Raw genomic sequence first — 21,972 nt, 5'->3', positions numbered from 1 at the left:
TTCTAACTAAGGGTACGCCAAGGAATACAACGCACTATTTGTTTCCTGAATATTTTCAAAGCGTACTTGCTAAAAAATAAAAACCAATTTATAAGTTGAATTCTATTTAATGCAACAAATGCTCAAAATGGGCACCGTTTCTTTCTTGGCAAATTGCAAAACGATAGTAACCATCCCTTACGTTTCGTAACATTTCCGGTGTGATTTGCCTAATTCCATGTCTACTACATTGCTTACGCTCTTCAATACTGTTCGGTTTTAGGGATGAAATTAGGTGGGATTACCCACCGGAAATGTTATAAAACGTAAGGGATGCATGTTATTATCGATTTACAATTGGCCAAGAAACAAACGATGTCCATTTTGAACATTTGTTGCATTGATTTTTTTTTATTTCTTAGGACGTAGGATTTGAAAATATTCAGGAAACAAATAGTGCGTTGTATTCTTTGCGAAGTGGGCTTTCAAACGAGGTGTCACTTGGCATACCCTTCCATTTGAAAAAAAAGTTAGGGGTGGTTGCGAGCTTCCGGGAGCAGATATGCAAAAACCATTGCGCCAAAATTTCGACAGGAAAAAACAAAAATCGTTCGGTTTCGGGATTTTTTACAAAAATCACCTATGTCCAAGTTATGAATTTTATTCAGAAGCAATATCACAAGACTTCCCATTTTTTCGGAAAATTTTGATTTTATGACGAAAAGTTTGTTGCTTGGCAATAACCACGAGATCCGTTAGGGTCGAGTGACTTTGCTTAAAGCAACAAACTTTGAGTCCAATAAAATCAAAATTTTCCGAAAAAAAATGGGAAGTCGAGTTATATTTTTCTAGACAAATTCCCGAATGAACAATTCAAACAAACATTCGGAACAACATCACAAAACGGATTAAAGGTTAGTTTATATTCATCGTGGCACTTTTCCTGCAACAATTTACCTGTTGTATTCCAAATTGTTTTCACACTGTAATAAATATCACTGCTGGAGTCGTTTCTAAAATGATTTTTTAAATCCATTTCGGAAAACGTCAAAATAATTTTCTGACATTTTGTTCATTAATTTGTGGTACCAACAAAAAGAAAAGCCTTGTCAACGTTGTTTTTCACCGGAAGGGAGCTTTTGTCGACGCATTTTCTGACCATGACTAGTTTTTTTCGCGATATTCGGCACACTATTGGTCAATATCAACTGTTTTCATAACATGAGTGAATTTGTCCAGTTAAAATTTCCAGACTGTATATCGGCATTTGCTTCATGTTCTAGGTCATTGTGAAATTTCTTTATTTTTAATTATTGTAATATGTACTAATGTCTGGAAAACGTTACGTATTCAATAACTAATTATTTTATTGTTATATAAAACGGGTGTAGGTCGTTTTACCGACAGTCGGTTTACCGACAGCCATTCTACCGACACCCTTTTTGCCGACAAGCCATTTTACCGACAGCCGGTTTACCGACAGCCATTTTACCGACACCCTTTTTACCGACAATCCATTTTACCGACAGGCCGTTTTACCGACAGCCATTCTCAATAATTCTCATTCTACCATTCTACCGACAGCCTTACGACCGACAACAATAATTAAGATAGTTTGTGTAAAATATATAAAGAACAGTACATTAAGGTAAGTAGCGGTTTGAACTGACTTTTAAAATTAGGAAAATTAAAACTAGCCAATCATAGAACAAATTAAAAGCGAATATACATGCTGAAATCGAAATACAGGGTGTTTTCGAAGTTGAGGCGTTCCTTGTAACACAAGGTACTACACATTATTCTTAAGAATTTTAGTTTAAATCTTTTTAGTAAAATGTTTGTATTAACGGAGAAAATTGATTGTATATTTTTATTGTTTTCTAAAATTTTGAGTCCGGTCCTGTCCATTTCTCCGCTGTACTAGATTAATAACTAACCTGGCCCAGGATGGTACCTTTCCGGAAATCGCTCTGCAGTACCTACTCTCTGGACCCCGCAGCTGCATTCTGATAACGTGATAATATTGCCCATACATTTGCAACATAATTGTGAGCTCATTATTTTCCTAATAATAAAGCCATTTCGACTAATTAGATGACAACTCTGACAGTATTTTTGATTAACGTCCATGATCATTTGATTTTTTTTTTGTCAATTCAAATTTCTAACAAATCAGCGCAAATTTGAGCAGGACCGGTTTCAAAAATTTCACAAAAATTAACTTATTGTATCTTTATTGCCGTACACATTTTACTAAGGTGATTTTGGCTAAAACTCTTTAGAACAACGCATACTATCACATGTTAAAAGGAACCCCTCAACTTCGAAAACACCCTGTATATCAGAATATTAAAACCCTAGGATCTTCTGACCATTTTCAGTTTATTCACTTATTGAAAATAGATACCATCAGAGGACATTAAAAGCTGGGACATTCAAAAATTTTTCATTGTGTATCAAACTTTCGCTTAGTCACAAATTGTCAGATTAAGTACTATCCGTTTTTTAAACTCCCGCACTGTCAAAGTGTTTGCAAGTTGCCGCACTGTCGTTCTGAGACTAACAATTTTTACTTTAACGTTGGCGCAAAAATTTGAAGTTAAGTTTAATAAATTCGCTCTCTTTCATTCAAAGTATTACTTACACGAAAAGGCTGAACAAAAAGAAGATATGAAACGTAAAAGAATACTGTTAACGGCCAGACAGAAGCAGGCTATTGTTAATTATTGTCTGGAAAGCAAAGAATTAACTCCATTAACATAACCAAACTTTTCTTGTTGACATTTTCATAACTAGATTTTGTGTACAGGCAACTGAAAAGGTATGTCACCATAGGTACACTTGATTTCAGAAAAATAGCGTACACCTAATATTTCCCCATGTAATGTTAGCTTTGTTTCCATGGTTACATTAAAGTGACAAAAGCTATCATCATCATCACTAAACTAGAAGGAAGGTAGCGTATGAAATTCATATTGCCTAGAAACACTTTATAGCGGCCCATTTAAACTAGGAAAATATTACAAAAATCGCTCTCAGCACTTGTACGCTATTTTTTTGAAATCAAGTGTACACTCCAAAAAAAAAACAAAAATTTGACACCGATAATGCGGGAGTTTAATAAACGGATAATATTGTAACATTGACATCACTCTCTTGTAAAATTAAAATAATATCTAATTTGTCCGACGTTCAAAAATAACCTGTTTTGACCACAAAAAAACCGATTCTGTGAATAATTACCTACCATTTAATTGGGAAATCAAGCAATATCATTCAATATGAAACAAACTCAACATTAACTTGATGGTTTTGACAAATAAACGTTATTCACCCCGTCATAATTTTTACGGTACATTTGATCGTAAACATCTGTTTATTTATTTCTACCGCTACGGGTAAAGAGTCTCATAACGGGCTAGGGGGCGTATTCTGTAACTGCTCCGGTAAATTTTAAAGGGCGTTAAATTAAATTGTCATAGCAATGACCAATCAGAGCTTGAAATTTTAAATTTTAAACGACGCTAAAATTTTAACGCCACTTTAAAAATCACAGAATACGCTCCTAGCTCGGTTATAGTATTTTACATTACAAGCCAGGTAAAATGGTTTTTACTGGCGAATGGAGGATATAACTGACGAGTCGAAGACGAGTCAGTTACCTCCTTGAGCCAGTAAAACCAGTTACCTGGCGTGTCTTGTATAATATTTTATTTGTTACTAAATTGTAAACAACTAAATAAAATTAAAAATGATCAAATTCTGTTTTCTTCCAAATTATTGCTCAAAACTCAGAAACCTTAGAAGTACAATTACTATGACAACGCGCCGTTTGTTCAAATTGTTTATTTCCGTCAAGATTTTTTCTCAAATGAACGTGCCAGAAGAAATCAAAAAGGAAGCTATAAACGTGGCTTCCAGTTTACTGCCAGCGAAGTCTTTAGCAAGATATGAACGAGAATATGAAGAATTTAAAAATTGGCAGAAAAACAATAACGTAACTGGTGTAACGGAAGACGTTCTTTTGGTGTATCTTCACCAACTATCAGACAAATTTAGCCCCAATTCTTTGTGGTCGAAATGGTCCATGTTAAAAAGCTGCCTGGAAATTAAAGAAAATGCTGAAGTTCGCAGGTTTGTTTTCCTATTACAGACGTTGTCAAAAAAGTGATATTTTAACTTGACATTTGTAGATTTCATAAGGTAATTGCTTTTCTCAAGAGAAAGAATGAGCGTTACGTGCCGAAGAAGGCAAGGGTTTTAACAAAAGAGCAAGTGGAAAAATTTCTTGTTGAAGCTCCTGATGACTATTGGTTGTTATATAAAGTGATTACAATTTTTGGAATTTTTGGTGCTTGCCGGTGTGACGAGCTTCTCTCGTTGACGGTGAAGGACGTAGAAGATGTTGAGAAATATATTATCGTCACTTTACGGAATACAAAGAATTTAACAACAAGGAGATTTACGATCACAGATGAGGGCTGCAGTTTTCAACCTTGTGTTTTGTACAGAAAATATGCAGCTCTTCGTCCTCGTCAAGCAGACCAATTACGTTTCTTTTTAACCTACCGTAATGGCAAATGTATTTCCCTCAATGTTGGCCAGCACACTATTGGCGGTGTACCGAAAAAAATTGCAACATACTTAGGGCTACAAGAACCTGAATTATACACAGGTCACTCATTTCGCCGATCAGCAGCAACAATGGTTGTGGATGCAGGTGGAGATATTTTGACACTAAAACGTGTGGGAGGATGGAAAAGTAGTGGAATTGCGGAAGGTTATGTGGATGATTCTATCAATAAAAAAACTGAAATTGCGAAAAAAATGTTTCCTGGACGAAACTCAACAGATGTGGCTTCCACTTCGGGAGGTTCTACAATTAATTGTCCAATGACGAGCGAATTCACTTCCGCTTCAGGAATGTTCGACATTAGCGGAAATTCTAATTGTACGTTTAATTTTAATTTGTATGAAACAAAGAAATAAAAATGTTCAAATGTTAAAAACGCTACTATCCTTTCCAAATTTCAAATTTCTCTACTAACTTGTTAAATTCATAACTGGTCTGCTGTCAATTAAACGCTACTAGCCAGTTAAAATGACTTTTCAACGTCAAGTGACAGTTCGAATAAATGACGTTTACAATTTAGTAACAAATAAAAATTTTAACGGGCTTGCACCTGTCCTTGTGCTTTTAATGTCCACCGATGGTAGGTACTATGGTTTACATATTATGATGGATTTCTATTTCACCGTGCATATATTGGGTGTTCATTTAAATTTACCCTCAAAGTTGGCGTTGAAGAGTCGATTATGAACGCACCTCGGATTACAGATCACGGATCAGCTGTTTAAAATTAACCTCACTTTTTGCGTTGTTTGCGTTTTTACTCTGCAGACAGATAAGTGGTGCGCTCACAATCGACTTTGCCAACTTTGACGGAAAATTCACACCCGATAGTACACTGAACACCAAAAAAAAATGGGAAATCTAAAATTTGATCATGTAAATCAGATTATTAATTGTCAGCTTATGTCAGTTTTATTATTGTCAAACAGTTGTCAAACGTTTTTTTGGTTTTACTTTTTCGGTTTTAGTATGCCTCAACTAAACTGTACCTAATAAAAATACGTTTTTATTGTTGCATATTAATTTTACCAAGTCTAATTAAACTATTTTGATTAATCATTTCGGTGACAATGTCAGATAATTCTAACCTCTTTAAAAAACCCAAATTAAACAGATTAAAAAACATACAAAAACAAATTTTTGTGTACGTCAATTTCCCTTTTTTTTGGTGACAAGTGTACTACGATTCAGAGCTTAACTTCTTAAAATTAGGAATTATTTTCAAACAAAAGACAATTTAAATTAACGCTTATTTTATTAGGACCAATCAACTACTATTTGAAATATCATGTCTGGAAATCAAGATCAACCATGTGAAACCGTCAAGTCGACTCGAGGAGGTGACAAACTCGTTGTCACTGGTTTTCTTTTCACTTTGGACAAAACACGAGACAATATTGTTCATTATTGGCATTGTGATCAGAAAAGAAAATTCAAGTGCAAGGTCACAGCACAAACAGAATTGACTGATGGACAGCACTTTCTCACTGGGACATCTGGGTAACACACCCATGAAGCAATTGCATCACGGGTTTCTCTGCTCAAAGCTTGCAACAAACTGAAAGAAGCAGCTAAAACGACAAATGACAAGCCTGCTATAATCATGCAGATTACCAAATCACAGGTATCTCAGGATATTGCTGCAATTCTGCCAACGAGTAATGCACAGAGGAAACAAATTAAACGGCAAAAAAAAAAGAAAGACGCCCCAGTTGAGCCCAAAACATTGGAAGACTTCATCTTGCCAGATAGTTTCAAATACTCGATTAGTGGTGAATTGTTCGTTCGTCAAATTGATAACGGACCTGACAAAATACTTCTATTTGTAACCGTCAACAATTTGAAACTAATGTCGCATGCTGCTTTTTGGATAATGGATGGCACTTTTAAAGTTGCGCCAAATTTATTTCGTCAGTTGTACACCATCCACGCACCTGTTGGAAATGTCGATTGTTAAAGAATTCTTCCTCTTGCATATGCTCTGATGACAAGAAAATCTCTTGATTTATACACACAACTGTTTGAAGAATTAAACTCTTTGGCAGGGGAGCAACGGATAGACTTGCAGCCTGACTTTGTCCTAACCGATTTTGAAATCGGAAGCATGAATGCAATTAGAAATGTATTTCCTGGAGTGCGCAACAAAGCTTGCCATTTCCATTTAGGACAATCCATTTATCGTAGGCTTCAACAAATCGAAGGCTTGCAAGTCCGATACAGCACTGACGAACCATTTAGTTTAACAGTTCGACATCTCTCTGCTCTTGCTTTTCTACCTGACCATGAAGTGGAAAACGCCTTTAACCAAGTTAAAGCGTTATTTCCACAAGAAGCAATTGAGCTGGTCACATGGTTTGAAGAAAACTACGCAATAGGCCGACTGAATCGACGACGACGTAATGTTCGTCTTGAGCCAATGTTTCCACCTGCAATGTGGACCGTTTGGGACAACATGGAGCTTGGCCTTCCACGAACCCAAAACAAGGTAGGTACATATATATTTTGTTTAATATAAATCTTAACAAACATTTTAATGACAGGTTGAAGCATGGCATCGACGTTTTGAAGTGCTTGTCGGAAATTCACATGTTGGCATTTACACAATTATTGAAGAAATCAAAAAAGAACAAAACACCGTGGAAATAGAAGTCGAAAGATCTATCCGTGGAATTCCGGCAGAGTCTCGCCTCAGTAACAATGATAAGGCTCGAGAAGATAGAATCCAAAATATTGTAAACAACAAAGATTCGTATAATTCAGTGCTTGATTATTTGCGAGGTGTGGCCCACAATATTCAATTTCAAACTGTATAATCCGTAATTATAATTGTGATCTATAATTGTGATATTGTTATAAATTTGATATTTCTAAACATTTCATATAAATATTTAAAGTATATACCTATATTTGAAAAATATATTTCACAAATAATTCGAAATATATTTTACAAATAATTCGAAATATATTTAAATTTATTATTAAATGGCAGTGTTTTAATACGACTTAGTGTCAATATAAGTCACTGGTGTTGTGTATTCGTTTAAAGCGTTTTTTATATTTTATAAAAATTATCTTAATTTTTGTCGGTCAATAAGCTGTCGGTCAAACGGCCTGTCGGCAATTTTTGTCAGTCAAAAGGCTGTCGGTCAAACGGCTTGTCGGTCAAACGGCCTGCCGGCAATTTTTGTCGGTCAAAAGGCTGTCGGTCAAACGGCCTGTCGGTCAAACAGCTTGTCGGTCAAACGGCCTGTCGGTAAAAAGGCTGTCGGTAGAATGGCTGTCGGTGAAATGGCTGTCGGTAAAAAGGCTGTGACCGATATAAAACGTGTTCAATTGAAAAGTTCATCAAATTGGCTTTGATCTTTGTCTGACCAACTTAATTTACGATGTTGTTGTCTTTTAAAAAATAAAGTCAAAGCCAACTTGATGTACATTTCAATTGAACACTTGTTATATATTACTTAAATGAACTTAAATGTTATTTGCCAGGTTGAATCTGATTGATTGATTTTTGTTAGTTCATTTTTTTCAGTGGAGAAAATAAAATGTATAATTTGATAATGTACCTTGAACTCTATACGTAATAATGTATGTAGGTATTGTGTATGTACATAATAAAATATATGGTAGTTAGTCAAGACCAACCAATATTATCACTTCGTACTGTAAAAGCTAAGCCAGCTAGGAAACAAAATGTATCTTAAAAAATAATTGTGTCTGGCTTGTACTTCTTACTATTAGTGTACATCCAGTGATTTACTGTTGTTGAACCCGCCCACTGCATAGACCCTCTTGCACCCGACTCCCGTCGCAAAATTTCACACTACCCGTAGAGATTCGTCTTAATGAAGAAGACGACAGTGATGATGAATTGAACGATTTATGAGTATATGAATTTAATTAAAATTATACATTTTGCAAAACTGAAACTTATTTATTAAATGCTAATAGATAGGTTGATTTAAAACTTTCTAATTCAAAGGGTCTTTTACCTGCTGCTGTTCACTTGGGCGGTTTGTCAATCCCGTAATAAATCATTTGACATAAGTTAACATTTTTATAATGGCTCGTTAAACCCCTAAAATTTTATGAGCTCTTAGCTATTTTGGAGGACTATATTGTTACCATCGGTCCTCTGGAGCGGTCGAACTGTCGAGTCCATCTTCGGGGCCGGTATCGAGATTTGTTGACCGATGCCGTTTTAATGCCGGGGTAGCAGATGCACCCCGTCGAAGAAGATAGCCGTTTCGTAATCCAGCCGGTTTACCCGGAGCATCAGGTTCTTTGTCCAGAAGTAGACGAGCATGAAAAAAAACAACCTTCTCGTCTTAGAGCAGGTAGAGAAGTGGCCGTCGCCGTTTTGCCGGCTGGCCTCAACTATTTTTAGAAAGTTGTTTTTTTTTTTTTCATTTCATATCATAAAAAAATGACATATTTTAGATCCCGAAAAATGTCAAATAATGACAACTTAAGTCTATGGTGTCGCAAAACATTATTTTTAGTATACTGTGCTGGTAGTAAGTGTCTACCTGCTTGACGACGAGTCCGGTAGACACATGTTTATGGTCTAGTCCGTTTTACTTTCCACCGCGGCCGGTAGCAAATGTCAAATAATTTGTCAGATTTATTGGTTTTTATTTATATAAAAATTAAATGTACAATTACTTACATCATTGAGATGGTTTTCTAAAGACAAGCATTACCCTTTGATCAATCCAAACAACTTTATTTCGTATTCTCCAATAATTGTAGAACAACTTGTACTCTGTGAAATATCTTCCCGATGATTTTTGGAGCAATAAGTTTGATCGCGCACTATCTACCTTCTCCAAAAGGTGGTCTGGGAAGAAAACTTGACTTCTGCTTCGGTTCGGTTGTGAGAATTTATTTTATTAAAGGAAGTTAGCGCAAATGAAAGAAATCACATGAAAAACTTTGACAGACTGAATTTTGATGAATCGTTTGTTATCATAGTAACAAGGCATAGCAATCTTTTTCAAAGCCAATTTTTTTATTTAAATTTATTTTCTTTTAAATAAATGTCTCAGTATACTAAAAAATCGTGTACGTCACACGACCGGTAGACGCATTATGGCCTCGCTAGTTTACAAGTCTCGCCCTATCGGGCTCGACCTGTAATTCACTAGCTCATCCATAAAAACGTTACTACCGGTCTTGTAACGTAAATAGCTATTTTTGTTCGACACTGTCAGAATTTGAGAATTTTCTCCTATGTGAACGGATTTTGATAAATGCCACAACTTGTCAAAACGAAACGTCAAGCTAATTTTAAAGGTTTTAAGCGATTTGGAGCCTTTAAGGGGCTCGTCGAACAAAAAAACGTATTCAACTCGTCAAATAAACTACTATTATTCTATTTGTTATAAAAATTATTCAGATAGATTTAAAATGCATTCACGTTGTTTTGGCATAATGGGAGGTCATGGAAATTTTGCATTCAATTTAGTGGTAAAGCTGTCTGTTGAATTAGGTAATGTTTTTCTAAGTTTGAAGTTATGAATAGCGTCAATTTACTAGTGCGCAATAGAAGAATATTTAGACATCGCGGGATCTTATGTTCTTTTTGATAGGTCCGCATATCAGGCACTTTATTGACGGAAGTCAAACATCGTGTCCAACATTAAAAAAGTAAATCATGGCCTCCCATTGTGCCAAAATAACATGAACGGTATTTATGTTGGCGAGATTTCCATGGTTACTATGATAACCGTGCCGCCTAAAATAGCTTTCATAACGGGTGTTCAAATGAAAAGTTCATCAAGTTGGCTATAACTTGTTGATGAAAGAAGATAGAGCGAAAAAGGGATGATGCTTTCTTTGACAGATGTCAGTTGTGTTTTGCAAGTGTAACGTCTTTTTTTTTTGTTTCGTTTCGTTTCCTGTGAAATTATGATAAATCAACTGCTTTCACAAGTAAATAACATTCGCTTTTTCTATCTCATGATGGTTTTCATAAAAATAACGAATGTTTTCATGATCGCATAATTAGTGGAAATGGAGAAATTCCTTGACCTCTACGCTCGTGTGATTTGACACCGTGTGACTTTTTCGTATGGCCTCACCTAAAAAATTGTGTTAGTCAAACTCCTGTCGCAAATTTTATCGCCCTACAGCAAACAATTCAACATAAAGTAATGAAATTGAACAATACTCTGATGATGTTGGAAAATGTGATGAGAAATTTTTATTGTAGAGTTTTAAAATTTATCGACTACTTTCAGTCAACATTACAATTATTTTTAAATTGTCTTGGTGTGTATTTAAAGCTTTCAACATAAAAAACACATCCAACCTAAAATTTACAGTTTACACGTCGCTGTGACTTTCGTCAAATTAAGAGGTTTTGTATTCAATGTTACCAGAGCCAGAGCCTGCTCTAATTTTTTATTAACTTTTTTATTAACTTGACATTCACATTACATATAAAATAAATTTAGTCAAAAATGTCACTTGTTGACATTCAAAGGCTACCTACTTGATGAATTTTTAATTGAACAGTGGATACTTTTGTAAACACAATTGTAACAGTGCTGTCACAAATAAATAGTTTGTGATTTTATAAATTTCGCGAAATTCGCGTCAGTTAGAAAGCGTTAGAATATTCAGAAACATGCAATTCGAAGCTACCGGAGTTAATGTGTTCTTCTTGCTTTTAGTTATTCATGTCGTGTGTTCGAATTGCCAAAACAGTTTCTTTATTGTTCACAATTTGGAAAAAAATGAGTATTACTGCATTACCAACAGCACTTATGCCTTAAGTTGATTGGCTGATGAGGAAGAAACACAGGATTTTGAAAAGGGTAAATAACGATAGTCAAAATTAATGTGAACGGGAGTTTTTCCAATTTGACAGTGGTTACAACCTGAATATTAACTAAATAAATAACTAACAAAAAAAATATGTACAGTTGCTTGCAAAAAACCGGGAACTGTCAGAATAAAATTGACACATTTTTACAATTTTTCCATTCTCTTACGAGAGATAGGTTATTATGGTCAAAATTCTATGACATTTTAAAAAATTATTTGACAGGTATTGTCAAGTCGACAATTAATTGACAAATGAACAAAACCAAATTTACATTAGGAAATTTTCCTTTTCCCGTTTTTTTTTTGTATTGTACTGTATTGTACAATTACCTCAATTTTTTTTTTTTTTGTTCGACACTCAGAATTTGAGAATTTTCGGATTTTGATAAATGTCACCAATTGTCAAAACGAAACGTCAAGCAAATTTTAAAGATTTTAAGCGATTTTGAGCCTTTAAGGGGCTCCTCGAACAAAAAAACATTGTATTCAACTTGTTCGTGTGTCAATTGGGTTTTTTTGGCACTCGTGGGGCTTTAAAACGCTCATTTCAGTCGCGTTTTAAACTGGTGCACTCGTGCCAACAAAACCCAATTTACCTACACAAGAACTCGTCAAATAAACTACTATTTTCTGCTCCTATGTTTAAAACACCATTATCGCATGTTTCCATGACGCTAAATGATATTTTAAATACACCTTGACAAGCTGTGGCTTTGTGCGTTTTAGTCACGAGGTGAAGTTAGCAACGGGCTTTTTAATCACGCTCTGGTTTTTTTAATAGCAAAAATCTCAAAATGAAGTTAGTTGCCATTCTTGTCAAATGACCTTTATGATTATGAGATTCGAATTTTATGTTTAAATTAACGTTGAATAAAGAAGTTACGTGTTATATTTGCATTGTTCATTTGTTCGTAGAAAAAGTATAGTATGTAACGCCTAACGCGTTTATAAACTTCTCTAAACACTCATTTATTAAACACTCGCTCCGCTCGTGCCTAATCAAACTCGTGTCTAAAATGCCGTTTGTAAATCTTGTTGCATTTTACTATTAAATCATAACTCCAGTGGTTCATTTATTTTAGTTTCACAATTTATTCCATATTCACCTTTGTTCCGATTGGGTATTAAAGGTGATTCTAATTGGACTTATGTGAACAGAAATAATGAATGAATTTTGGATCGACGATGGGAGAGTAACTGACTTTAATTTCTTATTTCACTTCCATTAATATTTTTATTTTCAATACATAGCAATACCCATATACGAAACAGTCGAAGACGAGAATGGTACGTTGCAGTTTTACATTGTGGAGAATAAATTTTAAAAAAATTCCAAATCCTATTATCGATTCGTATTTCAATAGAAGCCCATATTTTTCTTTGCGATGGAGATAAAGTAGAACAGTCAAATTGTTATTGGTTTCTACTGATGGGATTTGGAGGATCTAAAACAATACTACGAAATTGTGCACGTGAGACCATATCCCTTCGTAGCAATATAGAAGTACACAAATCTTGCGAAATGCCGATCCAAACAATAATGGTATCTCCATGAAAATTATATGTGACAATCATACTACACTAGATTTTCAGCATTACAACAGTGACAGTAGGTACTTAACTAATAAGGAATGGCGTCATTTCGAACTGTCGAAAACAGATAATACACTGTCTTTCAGACGACTAAGTAATAAAGACGCTATAATAGAATATGGTGATAGTGAAGACGTTTACAACGTAACTCACATGATGATTCATAGTAAAGGTACCGTCGCTGGTCTTTGGAAAATTCACAGAGGTAAATAAAAATTAATACAACGTGATAAAACGGCAACACAGAATTAGTTAACATCAAGTTTAATATTTAGTTCCATATTTCTATACCAATCAAAATACTAAATACAGTACAACAGTAGTCACACAACCGAAAAATGGAGTTGTCTGTCTGTCATTGTTCGTAAAAATGTGTTCCAATTGTAAGATAACATTAACACTAAGCGAGGAAAGTAATGAAAGACATGTTTTAAAAGAAGAAACATACTCACCTCAGGTAGGTAACAACAACGGGTTTAGTTAAGATATTTAAATATTGTAACAATTTCTTCAATAAGGACAAGTGGACAGAAATTAAGCTGTTTGTGGATAACGTGAAGCCCAAATCAGCGGTTCTCTTAATTTCTACAATAGCTAATAACGAAAAGGATTTATTTTGGTATATCGATCCAAATATTAGGGAATGTCATAATACCGGTAAAACAACTAATAAAACGTGTGAAAATTAAAAAGCAGATTATTTTCAGAGCATCGCATGATCAAATCAACGCGAAAATTAAAATGTCAACTTATTTCTAACGAAGACGACGATGTTATTTCATTAGACGGTGACGCGAAACCAACCGGTCAGTCGAACAATTTATAAAAACGTATTATTAATCGAATTTTCTGTCTTAACGATTTTAGAAAATAATTGTTTTGACGACACGATCACCAGAAATTGCGTTCCTTGTTCATTATTTCTGGATAAAACCTATGGTCAGCTCAAAGTTTGCGAAAAAGATGGAACACAAATCAATTGTTCGTGTTCCGCTGGATGGAAAGATCCCACTTGTGTCTCTAGTAGAAGTGAATACGGTCTCTCAACTTACGTTAAATTATTTTTTAGGTTGTGATTCAGGATTCAATGGCATTAATTGTAAAAAAAGGTGCGGGCATTGTTCCAAACACTCCTGTGATCTCGTCAGCGGCAAATGTGATTCGTGTTCCGATAACTACGTTGGTGCTAAATGTGACATACGTACGTCAACCACTTTTTACTTAAGTATCGCATCTACATTTTATCCCGTAAACAGCACCGGTCCCAGTTTTCAGTGAACCTCCTGTAATGAGTGATATCGAATACAGTGAAGCTACAGTGAAAGTAAAAAATTTCGAATTGGCCAATAAGAACTACAAAGACCCACCTGATGTTTATTACGTAGAGTACAGAGTCGGATGTTTGTTTTCTCTGTTTCTTACATTTTAAAGATTTTATTTGTTTTTGTAGAAAGCTAGAGAAAATAGTGAGTGGATGGCTTCCGATCAACGCAATCCTTTCAATAAGTCTGCAATTATTATACTTCAACATTTAGAGCCGAATACGGAATACATTGTGAGAAGCGTTATCACCACAATTGATAAAAAACCTATTATCGACGAGAATTTACCCCACGCCGCGTTTACAACCAAATGTTACGGTACTGTATAAAATTATTTCTGAAGTATTTTACTAAATGAAAAGTTTTTTTTGAAGAGATCACAGACCACGATTTTATATCGAGTACGTACAATACCAGCATAAGAGTAACGTTCAACTCCAAGGTAAATGATGCTTTATGTTTAAGATTATTACTCAATTTTGTAATTTCACCATCAGTTTAATTGACACAAAAGAGTCATTTCATCTGAAACCGATGAAATCCAACATCCAACAACAAAATAGAATATTTCCACTTCGATTAGAAGATGATACTTTTTGTTTTAATGATTACACAATTATTGTCCAACAAAATAAAACAATACTTAACACACCTGTACAGACAACTGAAGGAGGCAAATGCAACATTAATTCTAATGACATTAATTTTTTATGCAGTTCCAGGTGTAATACGAGATCTTATAATATTGAACATATGAGATTCGAGTGTTCGTTTAAAATGGCAATCACCTGAAAGTTTCAACGGTCAATTTGTAAAATATGTTGTTACTTACCAGGTACTTATCAAAAAAGTTTGGATTATTAATTGAAAATAATTAATTTCAGCTTGTGTCGCATAAAAGCTGTAAGACTTCAAATGATAAAACATTTCCAATAAAACATTTCCAATAAAACATATAAGCGGGAAAGAGACTGATATCACAGTATCTAATTTAGTTCCGTATGCGGAATATTTATTTTCGGTCTCAGCTTGGAACAGAAACATTGGAGGACCTCCAGTGACCCTAACTCCACACACATTTGCGTCACGTCGATGGAGTTAATAATTTTTAAACTATTCAATAAATGCACTGTTTTACAGATACAATATCTGATGATGAAATTCCTGAATTAAGCTGGAAAATCGAGGCTCGCTCTGTATCACTGCATTATTTTTCGACGGACTGTAGCAGTATTAGAGGTCCGTTACAAATTAGGATCAAAAAGAGCTGTTCCAATGAATGGTGTAAAAATCCTGTTGAGCAAGAGACAGAATATGATTTTGAAAACAAATTCTGTTTATCTCATCTTAGTTCTTATTCGAATTATAATTTGAACATAAAATTTTGTCGAAACAACATTTGTGCAAAAACTGTGAGATCAAAATCATTTCAAACCTTATCAGAACCTCCGTATGTCGTAAATGATCTAACGATTTTTTCAAAAAATGAGAGCTCCATATCAATTCGATGGAAGCCACCGTATCCTCCGACGGGGAAGTTGGACCTTTACAAAGTTACTTATAAAGAAGTACATAATAATTATAATAAAGAGGAAATGAGAACTATAAAATATTTACCTTGCACACTTTGGCCAAAATATCAATGCATTACGCTAAGTCAGTTGGAAAAAAGAAAGGACTATTCCATAGAAGTGAGATTTGTATTACAAATCTTGTTGCTATAATAAAAAAATTGCCGTTCTAGGTGCAAGCTAAAAATGAAAATCTAAAATGGTTTGGTCAGGTATCTGCAGTTGAAGGAACCACTAAAATCGGTGCAGTATACAATATTTTTTTAGATAGCACTTGAATAGAATACAATTTTTTTTTGCATATCGTAATGATACACCAAAATCGTAGTGCAAGTGGCACTTTTTTACAGGAAAAATCGTAGTGAAAGTAGTACTTTTTTGCATCATTTTATTCCACCTCCTTGGAGATGATTGTCAAAGCATACCTATTTTTTTGTTGCAATTTTTCTTAAATCCTTTTAGACCAAATTTCTCAAATTACATCGATATGCAAAAAAATTGTGTGTACAACACATTATGAAAGTCTTTTTTTTCACTCATTTGCTTGATTAACTCGGGCTACGCTCTCGTTAATCAATCTGCAAATTCGTGAAAAAAAGTATGACTTTCATAACTAGTTGTACAATAGCTATTTATGCAACGAGTTGCAAAATGAGCGTCTTTTTATGCTACGTGTTTCATACAAGATTTTTTCTAATTTAGTTACTAAAAGCACACATTCTAATTAAAATCCCGTTTAAATCTGCTATTTCAATAATTTTCCGGGATAATAATACTAATGTCACTTTTTAACACTAGTGATTATATAATGTCACTTTTTTGACTAGTTATTAAATGAAGCACGTTTGAAAACTAAAATGACATATCACAATGGTTACTTTTCGCAACTGAATTAGAAAAATAACTATTTAGATAGTACTTGAAAAAATAGAATTGTGTTATTCAATAAGGAGAACTTCTAGTCACTAACTATTTATTAAGTTTAAAACTATTTTTATTTCATTCCCAATTTTAGAACCATCCAAAAAGCCAAATAAACTTATCATCCACTGGAATCTTCAAAACGATCTTGAACTAACATGGGATCATCCCACTGAAACCAGTGGACTAATTACTTTTTTTAATATCTCAGTTCTTTTTTCTAATTGTACAAAAAAAAATATTAGTGACAGCTTTCCTGTTACAAATTACAAGTCTTTCTACCAATATAAAGTAAGTCGAATCGTTTTGTTATTCACCTTGCTTTTATTAATTACTTTACAGATAGGAGAAAAACGTTTAGCAAAATCGACTCGTCTCAGAATTAAAATCAGAGCATTTAATGGTTACAATGGCGAAGAATTAGTTACGACTGACATTAGCCCTCCTGCTCTGCCTTTGTTCAGCACTGAACCAAAAATTTCCACTTTAAATAATGCAATAAACATAGAGATCTCACCGATCAAAAGTACCAACACAGATGATACAAATAAATATGAATTATTTTTATTTTCATTGGATGAAAACTTCAACAACCATGGCAACGTAAAACCGTTAACGCTATTACAAGAGAATCACCACGTAAACTTATCCAAATTCAGGATTTTATACCGATGCCAACTAAAAAGTTTTCTGCACTTTAAAATCGGCCAGGATAATTATCCGATAAGTGATTGTAATAAGAGCTCGAGTTTATCTTTAAAACCAGCAACCACTTACAACGTCACAATCTTATTAACCAACACTTATATGAATAAAAGTAGCTACAAGCTGTACTCTTATCAAGTTCTCACTTTGGGCCAATCCATTTACATATTAATAGTATTTTACAGTAGAAGTCCGTTAGGATAGCCTTTACTGCCGAGCCAGAGATTTTGTGAGACGAGCTCGCAGAGTGAGTCGAATAATACTGGCGAGGCTGTAAAGGCCCTAACGGACGTGTATTGTACAATAGTTTTTGTAATATCTCTACGATTCGTTCAAAATTATCTTTTTGAAATACATTTTTTTCAACGCCATCGAAAAAACCAAATGATTAATAAGTGTGCGGAGGACGTCGTCATGTCAACCGTTGTTTGTGAAAAAAATTGTTTCAATGTTGTTTGTCAGGTTTGTTCAACGCTTAACTTTCCGTTGAAAATAAGTGAATGAAATCAATAAAAAATCGCAATCAAGATATTCCCGATGTCCGGAAGTGAGGTCATCGTTATTGCCTGCAAAATCGCGCTTGTGTTAGTGAAGCATCATCTTCGATCTTGTCTCCATTTACTGCTGTTTGTCAGATTTGTTCAACACTTAACTTTCCGTTGAAAATAAACGACTGAAATGAATAAAAAATCGCGATCAAGATATTCCCGATGTCCGGATGGCCGCAGAGCAAGTGAAGTCATCGTTATTCCCTGCAAAATCGCGCTTGTGTTGGTGTTAAAATTCTGAAGCATCATCTTCGATCTCGTCTACATCTGCTAGTGGCATACGGATTTCGATTAATTCAAGGTGTGTCCCATAACATTAAACATTAATTATTGTACCAATTGTAAAAAAGTTGAAAAATAAAGTTTAGATCTACGTTGCTATAGTTATTTAGTCATTCATAACGGCCGCTCCCGCTCATAACGGACACCTATAACGGACTCCGGCCGTTATGAGGTTGTTTACATGGTGACAAACAGTCCGGAAAGCCACCTTTAACAACTAGATATTACAAAAAAGATTTAAGCATACTGGGTCTATTGTCGCTGTTACTTATTATTCCCATCACAATTGCATTTAGAACATTTATAGCCAAGTCCGTAAGTTACGAATTCTTCAATTTGAGCAAAAGTGTCTGCAATTTATTTTTGTAGAAGTCAAGCAATAGGGAGAATTGCGAACGAAAGACTGAAACTTATTCGAAACCCGTCAAAATAACCAAGTATCCCGATTATGTTAAAAATTCGCTCAGAAATGGTGAACTCGTACGTCAACATAAGGTAAATGTTTAATCTGTCTGAAAATTAATTTCTGTACAGAAACCTTGTCACAGAGCTTTTTCAACAATGCTGAGAGCAATTGAATTTATTACATTTTTAGGAAATTCTCAATACAGATATGATCTACGAAACCATAATTGATGATATTTTGATAGACTACTTAGACACAGAATATATCGACGTAAGAAATTGTGTTTAGAGTCATCTGAAGATTTTCTGATTTTAATGCATAGGGCCAGCACGTGATGAAATCCCATCTGTCTGCCAACGTACCCGAACCAGATAAATTTGCTTTATTCTGGAAACTGATCTGGAAAGAAAATATCAAACATATCATTCTTCTTGATAACCCTTGCGAAGACAATCAGGTGATTATCCATACTGCTAAGTCAAATTCTTCACGCTTAATATTTATAGGAAACTGCTGAGAACTACTGGCACGTAAAAGAAGAAGACTTACGACCTCACAAATTTTCCCTCACCTTCATTTCTTGCGATTCTTTCTCCAATTACGAATGCCTAAAGTTTATTCTTACCTCCAAGAAGACATCGCGACATGTGGGTCAATCCTTATTTTAAACGTACAATTTTACACTTTTATTTCAGATCGTTTTGTATTGATTGTTCGTGGTCGAACACTTCTACTCTTTTTTCTTCTTTATCTTTGATGCACTTTTTCCAAACAACGTCTAAAATTCCTTTGAATTCCAAATCTCCCATCTTGGTTCAGTGCAGGTAATTTTGATCAAAATTTTCGTAATCTTTTACTTCTCGATGTTCTTACAGCACGGGTCTGGAAGGAACTGGTTTCGCTTTGCTGTGCGACATTTGTTTAAGAACTGCCAATCGAGATGGTACAGTCGATATTTTCAGAACCAGTCATAGATTGGCCAAATGTGACCAAAATCTAATCAACAACATCAACTATTACCTGTTAGCTCATTTCGTCATTTTTGAAAATTGTCTTAAAATTGACAGCAATTTCAAATGTGATTCGTTTCGGGCAAGTACACCCATATTATTCAGTGAACAACAAACCCGCAAGTACTTCAAATATATTCAAGAAACACAATGGCTTGATACCATAAAGTACGAAACAGGCAACAAATCTGGTAGCACAATAATTCCAAAATCTCGAATCATAAAATGTCATTTATCTTATATTTTAGTTGGCAAAGAATTACATTTTATTGCACCATACATTCTCGACTACGACGATGTATTTGCATGTTTCGGTGTAGTGACCATTGATGGTTTCAGATCTCCTGGAAAGTTTACGATACCTAACCAAAGAACCAACACCTGACACTCTTTTCCAGTTCTGGAATTTGGTTGCAAATAAAAATATCTCCGTTATAATATCAGTGAATAAAATGCCTTCAAATCGTACGTGGCCCGACAGAAACATCTTGCAAATTACACTTTCAAAAAACATAAATCTCGTACACCGAGATTCCAAAATATTCGAATCTTACGACTGGATAACGGTACAAATAACAATCGGTGACAAAACTGTACTGCGTTGGTATTCTATTAAATATGTTTTGATCAATTTTAATTTTCAGAAAATAATTGAAATAATCGTCATGAAAAACTGGTCATCAGTGGCTACTCGCCCTGAAAACGTCCCAGATTTCGTCAAGTTTTGTAACGAAACTAACACAATTTTAAAAAATGCGAATTCAATCTTGGTGATGAGCCAGTGAGTAAATATGATTGACACTGTCGTAACGTTTTTGGCAATTGTATTTGTTTCAGTAAGGGCATCAAAGATTCAGGTTTGTACATCGCCATGCTGTATAATATTACAAAAATGGAAGTCGAAGGAGTTTGTGATGTTCCTACTTCTGTGAGAATGGTTCGAAATCAGAGTCAAGACTTTGGAATCAGTGAAGTAAATATTTTTTAAGATCTATTAACCTAGCACTCTATTAATCCTCTAGGGCCCGGTTGGATAAAGCGATGTCAAGTTCGTTGTTAAAGTTAACACAATGTCAAGCGATCTGATTGAGGGATATTTAACATTGGATTTGACTCAGCCAATTAAATGGGCGTATTTCCGACTTGACGCGTTGTTAGCTGACACGATGTTAACTAAGCTTTATGCGACCTGGCCTAGGAGTAACGGGTGTTTTTTAAAATTTAGCGTCAAAGTTGGCGTTGAAGAGTCGATTGTGAACACACAATACGGGTTAAGGGTCTCGGATCAGCTGTTTAAATCTTACGCTTTTACACGAGTGGTGCGTTCTCAATCGACTCTCCAACGCCAAGTTCGACGCCACATTTAAAAAAAAAAACAGTTTGTAGGAGTACACTCGAAAATGATCGCTCGAGAGTTAATTACGAATTATTTTCATTTTGTAAGAATTGTTAAAAGTGATTGTTACCTTCTTTCAGAGAGACTTCACATTCTTGTTGGAAGCAACGGAAAATTATTTAAAAGAGGCTCAATTATACGAAGTAATCTAGACAAGATTTTTTGCACACATGTTCGTAAATAAACACTACTTAATAACTTAATTTTGCTTTTTTCTTTTTCTTCTCAATTCAGCAAAATTTTTCAATAATTGTCCTCAATAAAAATGTATCATTCATTAGAGAAAAAGCCATGTCTGTATTTGTTTCAAAATAGGTAATTTAAAAAATAAATAAATTCCAAGTACATAACATTTTTGTTTTACAATACACAAATTTCCGATAATAATGCGAAATCTAGAAAAATGCCCCAAATGCTTGCAGCGTTTTCACGTTGAATAGCAAGGGAAATCCCCTCGAAAAGAAATTTCCTTGATTTTGAATCGCCTGATTCCGCAATAAGTCGATTTCCGATGATATTAATGAAATCGACGGCTTCTTTGCACCAAGGGCGTAAGGTTTCAGAGGCTAATGGTGCTATTCTCTAAGCAAAAGTCGCCCACTGTAACTCTATAACTTTATAAGCTACAGTCTGTAACACAAAATGGTATTCTGTAAGGGAAATTGTCTCTGTAACATACATTCTATAGCTTACAGTCGCTATAAATTTATAGTGAGACAAATCGTCACCATAAGCACTGTAAAGCCTCTGTAAGTCATCAATTCATAATTCATCA

At 34.6% G+C, this 21,972-nt stretch overlaps 2 protein-coding genes and 1 long non-coding RNA gene across 3 annotated transcripts; all 3 read left to right on the top strand.

Moving 5' to 3' along the window:
- The first annotated feature begins 3,555 nt into the window (after nucleotides 1–3,555).
- LOC138137115 (tyrosine recombinase XerC-like) lies at nucleotides 3,556–5,004 on the top strand. The gene is made up of 2 exons (XM_069056400.1): nucleotides 3,556–4,113; nucleotides 4,173–5,004. The coding sequence occupies exons 1-2, from the start codon at nucleotides 3,731–3,733 to the stop codon at nucleotides 4,966–4,968; spliced, it is 1,179 nt and encodes a 392-aa protein (XP_068912501.1). The 5' UTR covers nucleotides 3,556–3,730; the 3' UTR covers nucleotides 4,969–5,004.
- A 6,216-nt stretch (nucleotides 5,005–11,220) lies between these two features.
- On the top strand, nucleotides 11,221–18,480 carry LOC138137305 (uncharacterized). The gene is made up of 16 exons (XM_069056616.1): nucleotides 11,221–11,433; nucleotides 12,526–12,636; nucleotides 12,695–12,986; nucleotides 13,037–13,241; nucleotides 13,312–13,493; nucleotides 13,555–13,693; nucleotides 13,744–13,842; nucleotides 13,904–14,237; nucleotides 14,293–14,429; nucleotides 14,487–14,676; nucleotides 14,733–14,800; nucleotides 15,075–15,193; nucleotides 15,243–16,049; nucleotides 16,103–16,172; nucleotides 16,945–17,141; nucleotides 17,193–18,480. The coding sequence occupies exons 8-12, from the start codon at nucleotides 13,973–13,975 to the stop codon at nucleotides 15,084–15,086; spliced, it is 672 nt and encodes a 223-aa protein (XP_068912717.1). The 5' UTR covers nucleotides 11,221–11,433; nucleotides 12,526–12,636; nucleotides 12,695–12,986; nucleotides 13,037–13,241; nucleotides 13,312–13,493; nucleotides 13,555–13,693; nucleotides 13,744–13,842; nucleotides 13,904–13,972; the 3' UTR covers nucleotides 15,087–15,193; nucleotides 15,243–16,049; nucleotides 16,103–16,172; nucleotides 16,945–17,141; nucleotides 17,193–18,480.
- A 541-nt stretch (nucleotides 18,481–19,021) lies between these two features.
- Nucleotides 19,022–21,507, top strand: LOC138137403 (uncharacterized). Its single transcript, XR_011161719.1, has 6 exons — nucleotides 19,022–19,248; nucleotides 19,298–19,438; nucleotides 19,487–19,615; nucleotides 19,667–20,582; nucleotides 20,639–20,774; nucleotides 21,278–21,507. It is a non-coding gene; the product is annotated as an uncharacterized lncRNA (long non-coding RNA).
- Nucleotides 21,508–21,972: the final 465 nt, after the last annotated feature.

Source organism: Tenebrio molitor, chromosome 8 (assembly GCF_963966145.1).
Source record: "Tenebrio molitor chromosome 8, icTenMoli1.1, whole genome shotgun sequence".
Lineage (NCBI taxonomy): Eukaryota > Metazoa > Arthropoda > Insecta > Coleoptera > Tenebrionidae > Tenebrio > Tenebrio molitor.
The sequence above is the reverse complement of the archived record's forward strand: the minus strand, read 5'-3'. Positions and strand labels throughout refer to the sequence as shown.

Excerpts from the sequence above, each read along its gene's own strand:
- LOC138137115 (XM_069056400.1), top strand. The coding sequence starts at position 3,731 with ATGATCAAATTCTGTTTTCTTCCAAATTATTGCTCAAAACTCAGAAAC. Across the intron at positions 4,114-4,172 it reads GAAAATGCTGAAGTTCGCAG|ATTTCATAAGGTAATTGCTT; the intron begins GTTTGTTTTCCT and ends TGACATTTGTAG.
- LOC138137305 (XM_069056616.1), top strand. The coding sequence starts at position 13,973 with ATGGTCAGCTCAAAGTTTGCGAAAAAGATGGAACACAAATCAATTGTT. Across the intron at positions 14,238-14,292 it reads TGGTGCTAAATGTGACATAC|CACCGGTCCCAGTTTTCAGT; the intron begins GTACGTCAACCA and ends TCCCGTAAACAG. Across the intron at positions 14,677-14,732 it reads GTTTACAACCAAATGTTACG|AGATCACAGACCACGATTTT; the intron begins GTACTGTATAAA and ends TTTTTTTTGAAG.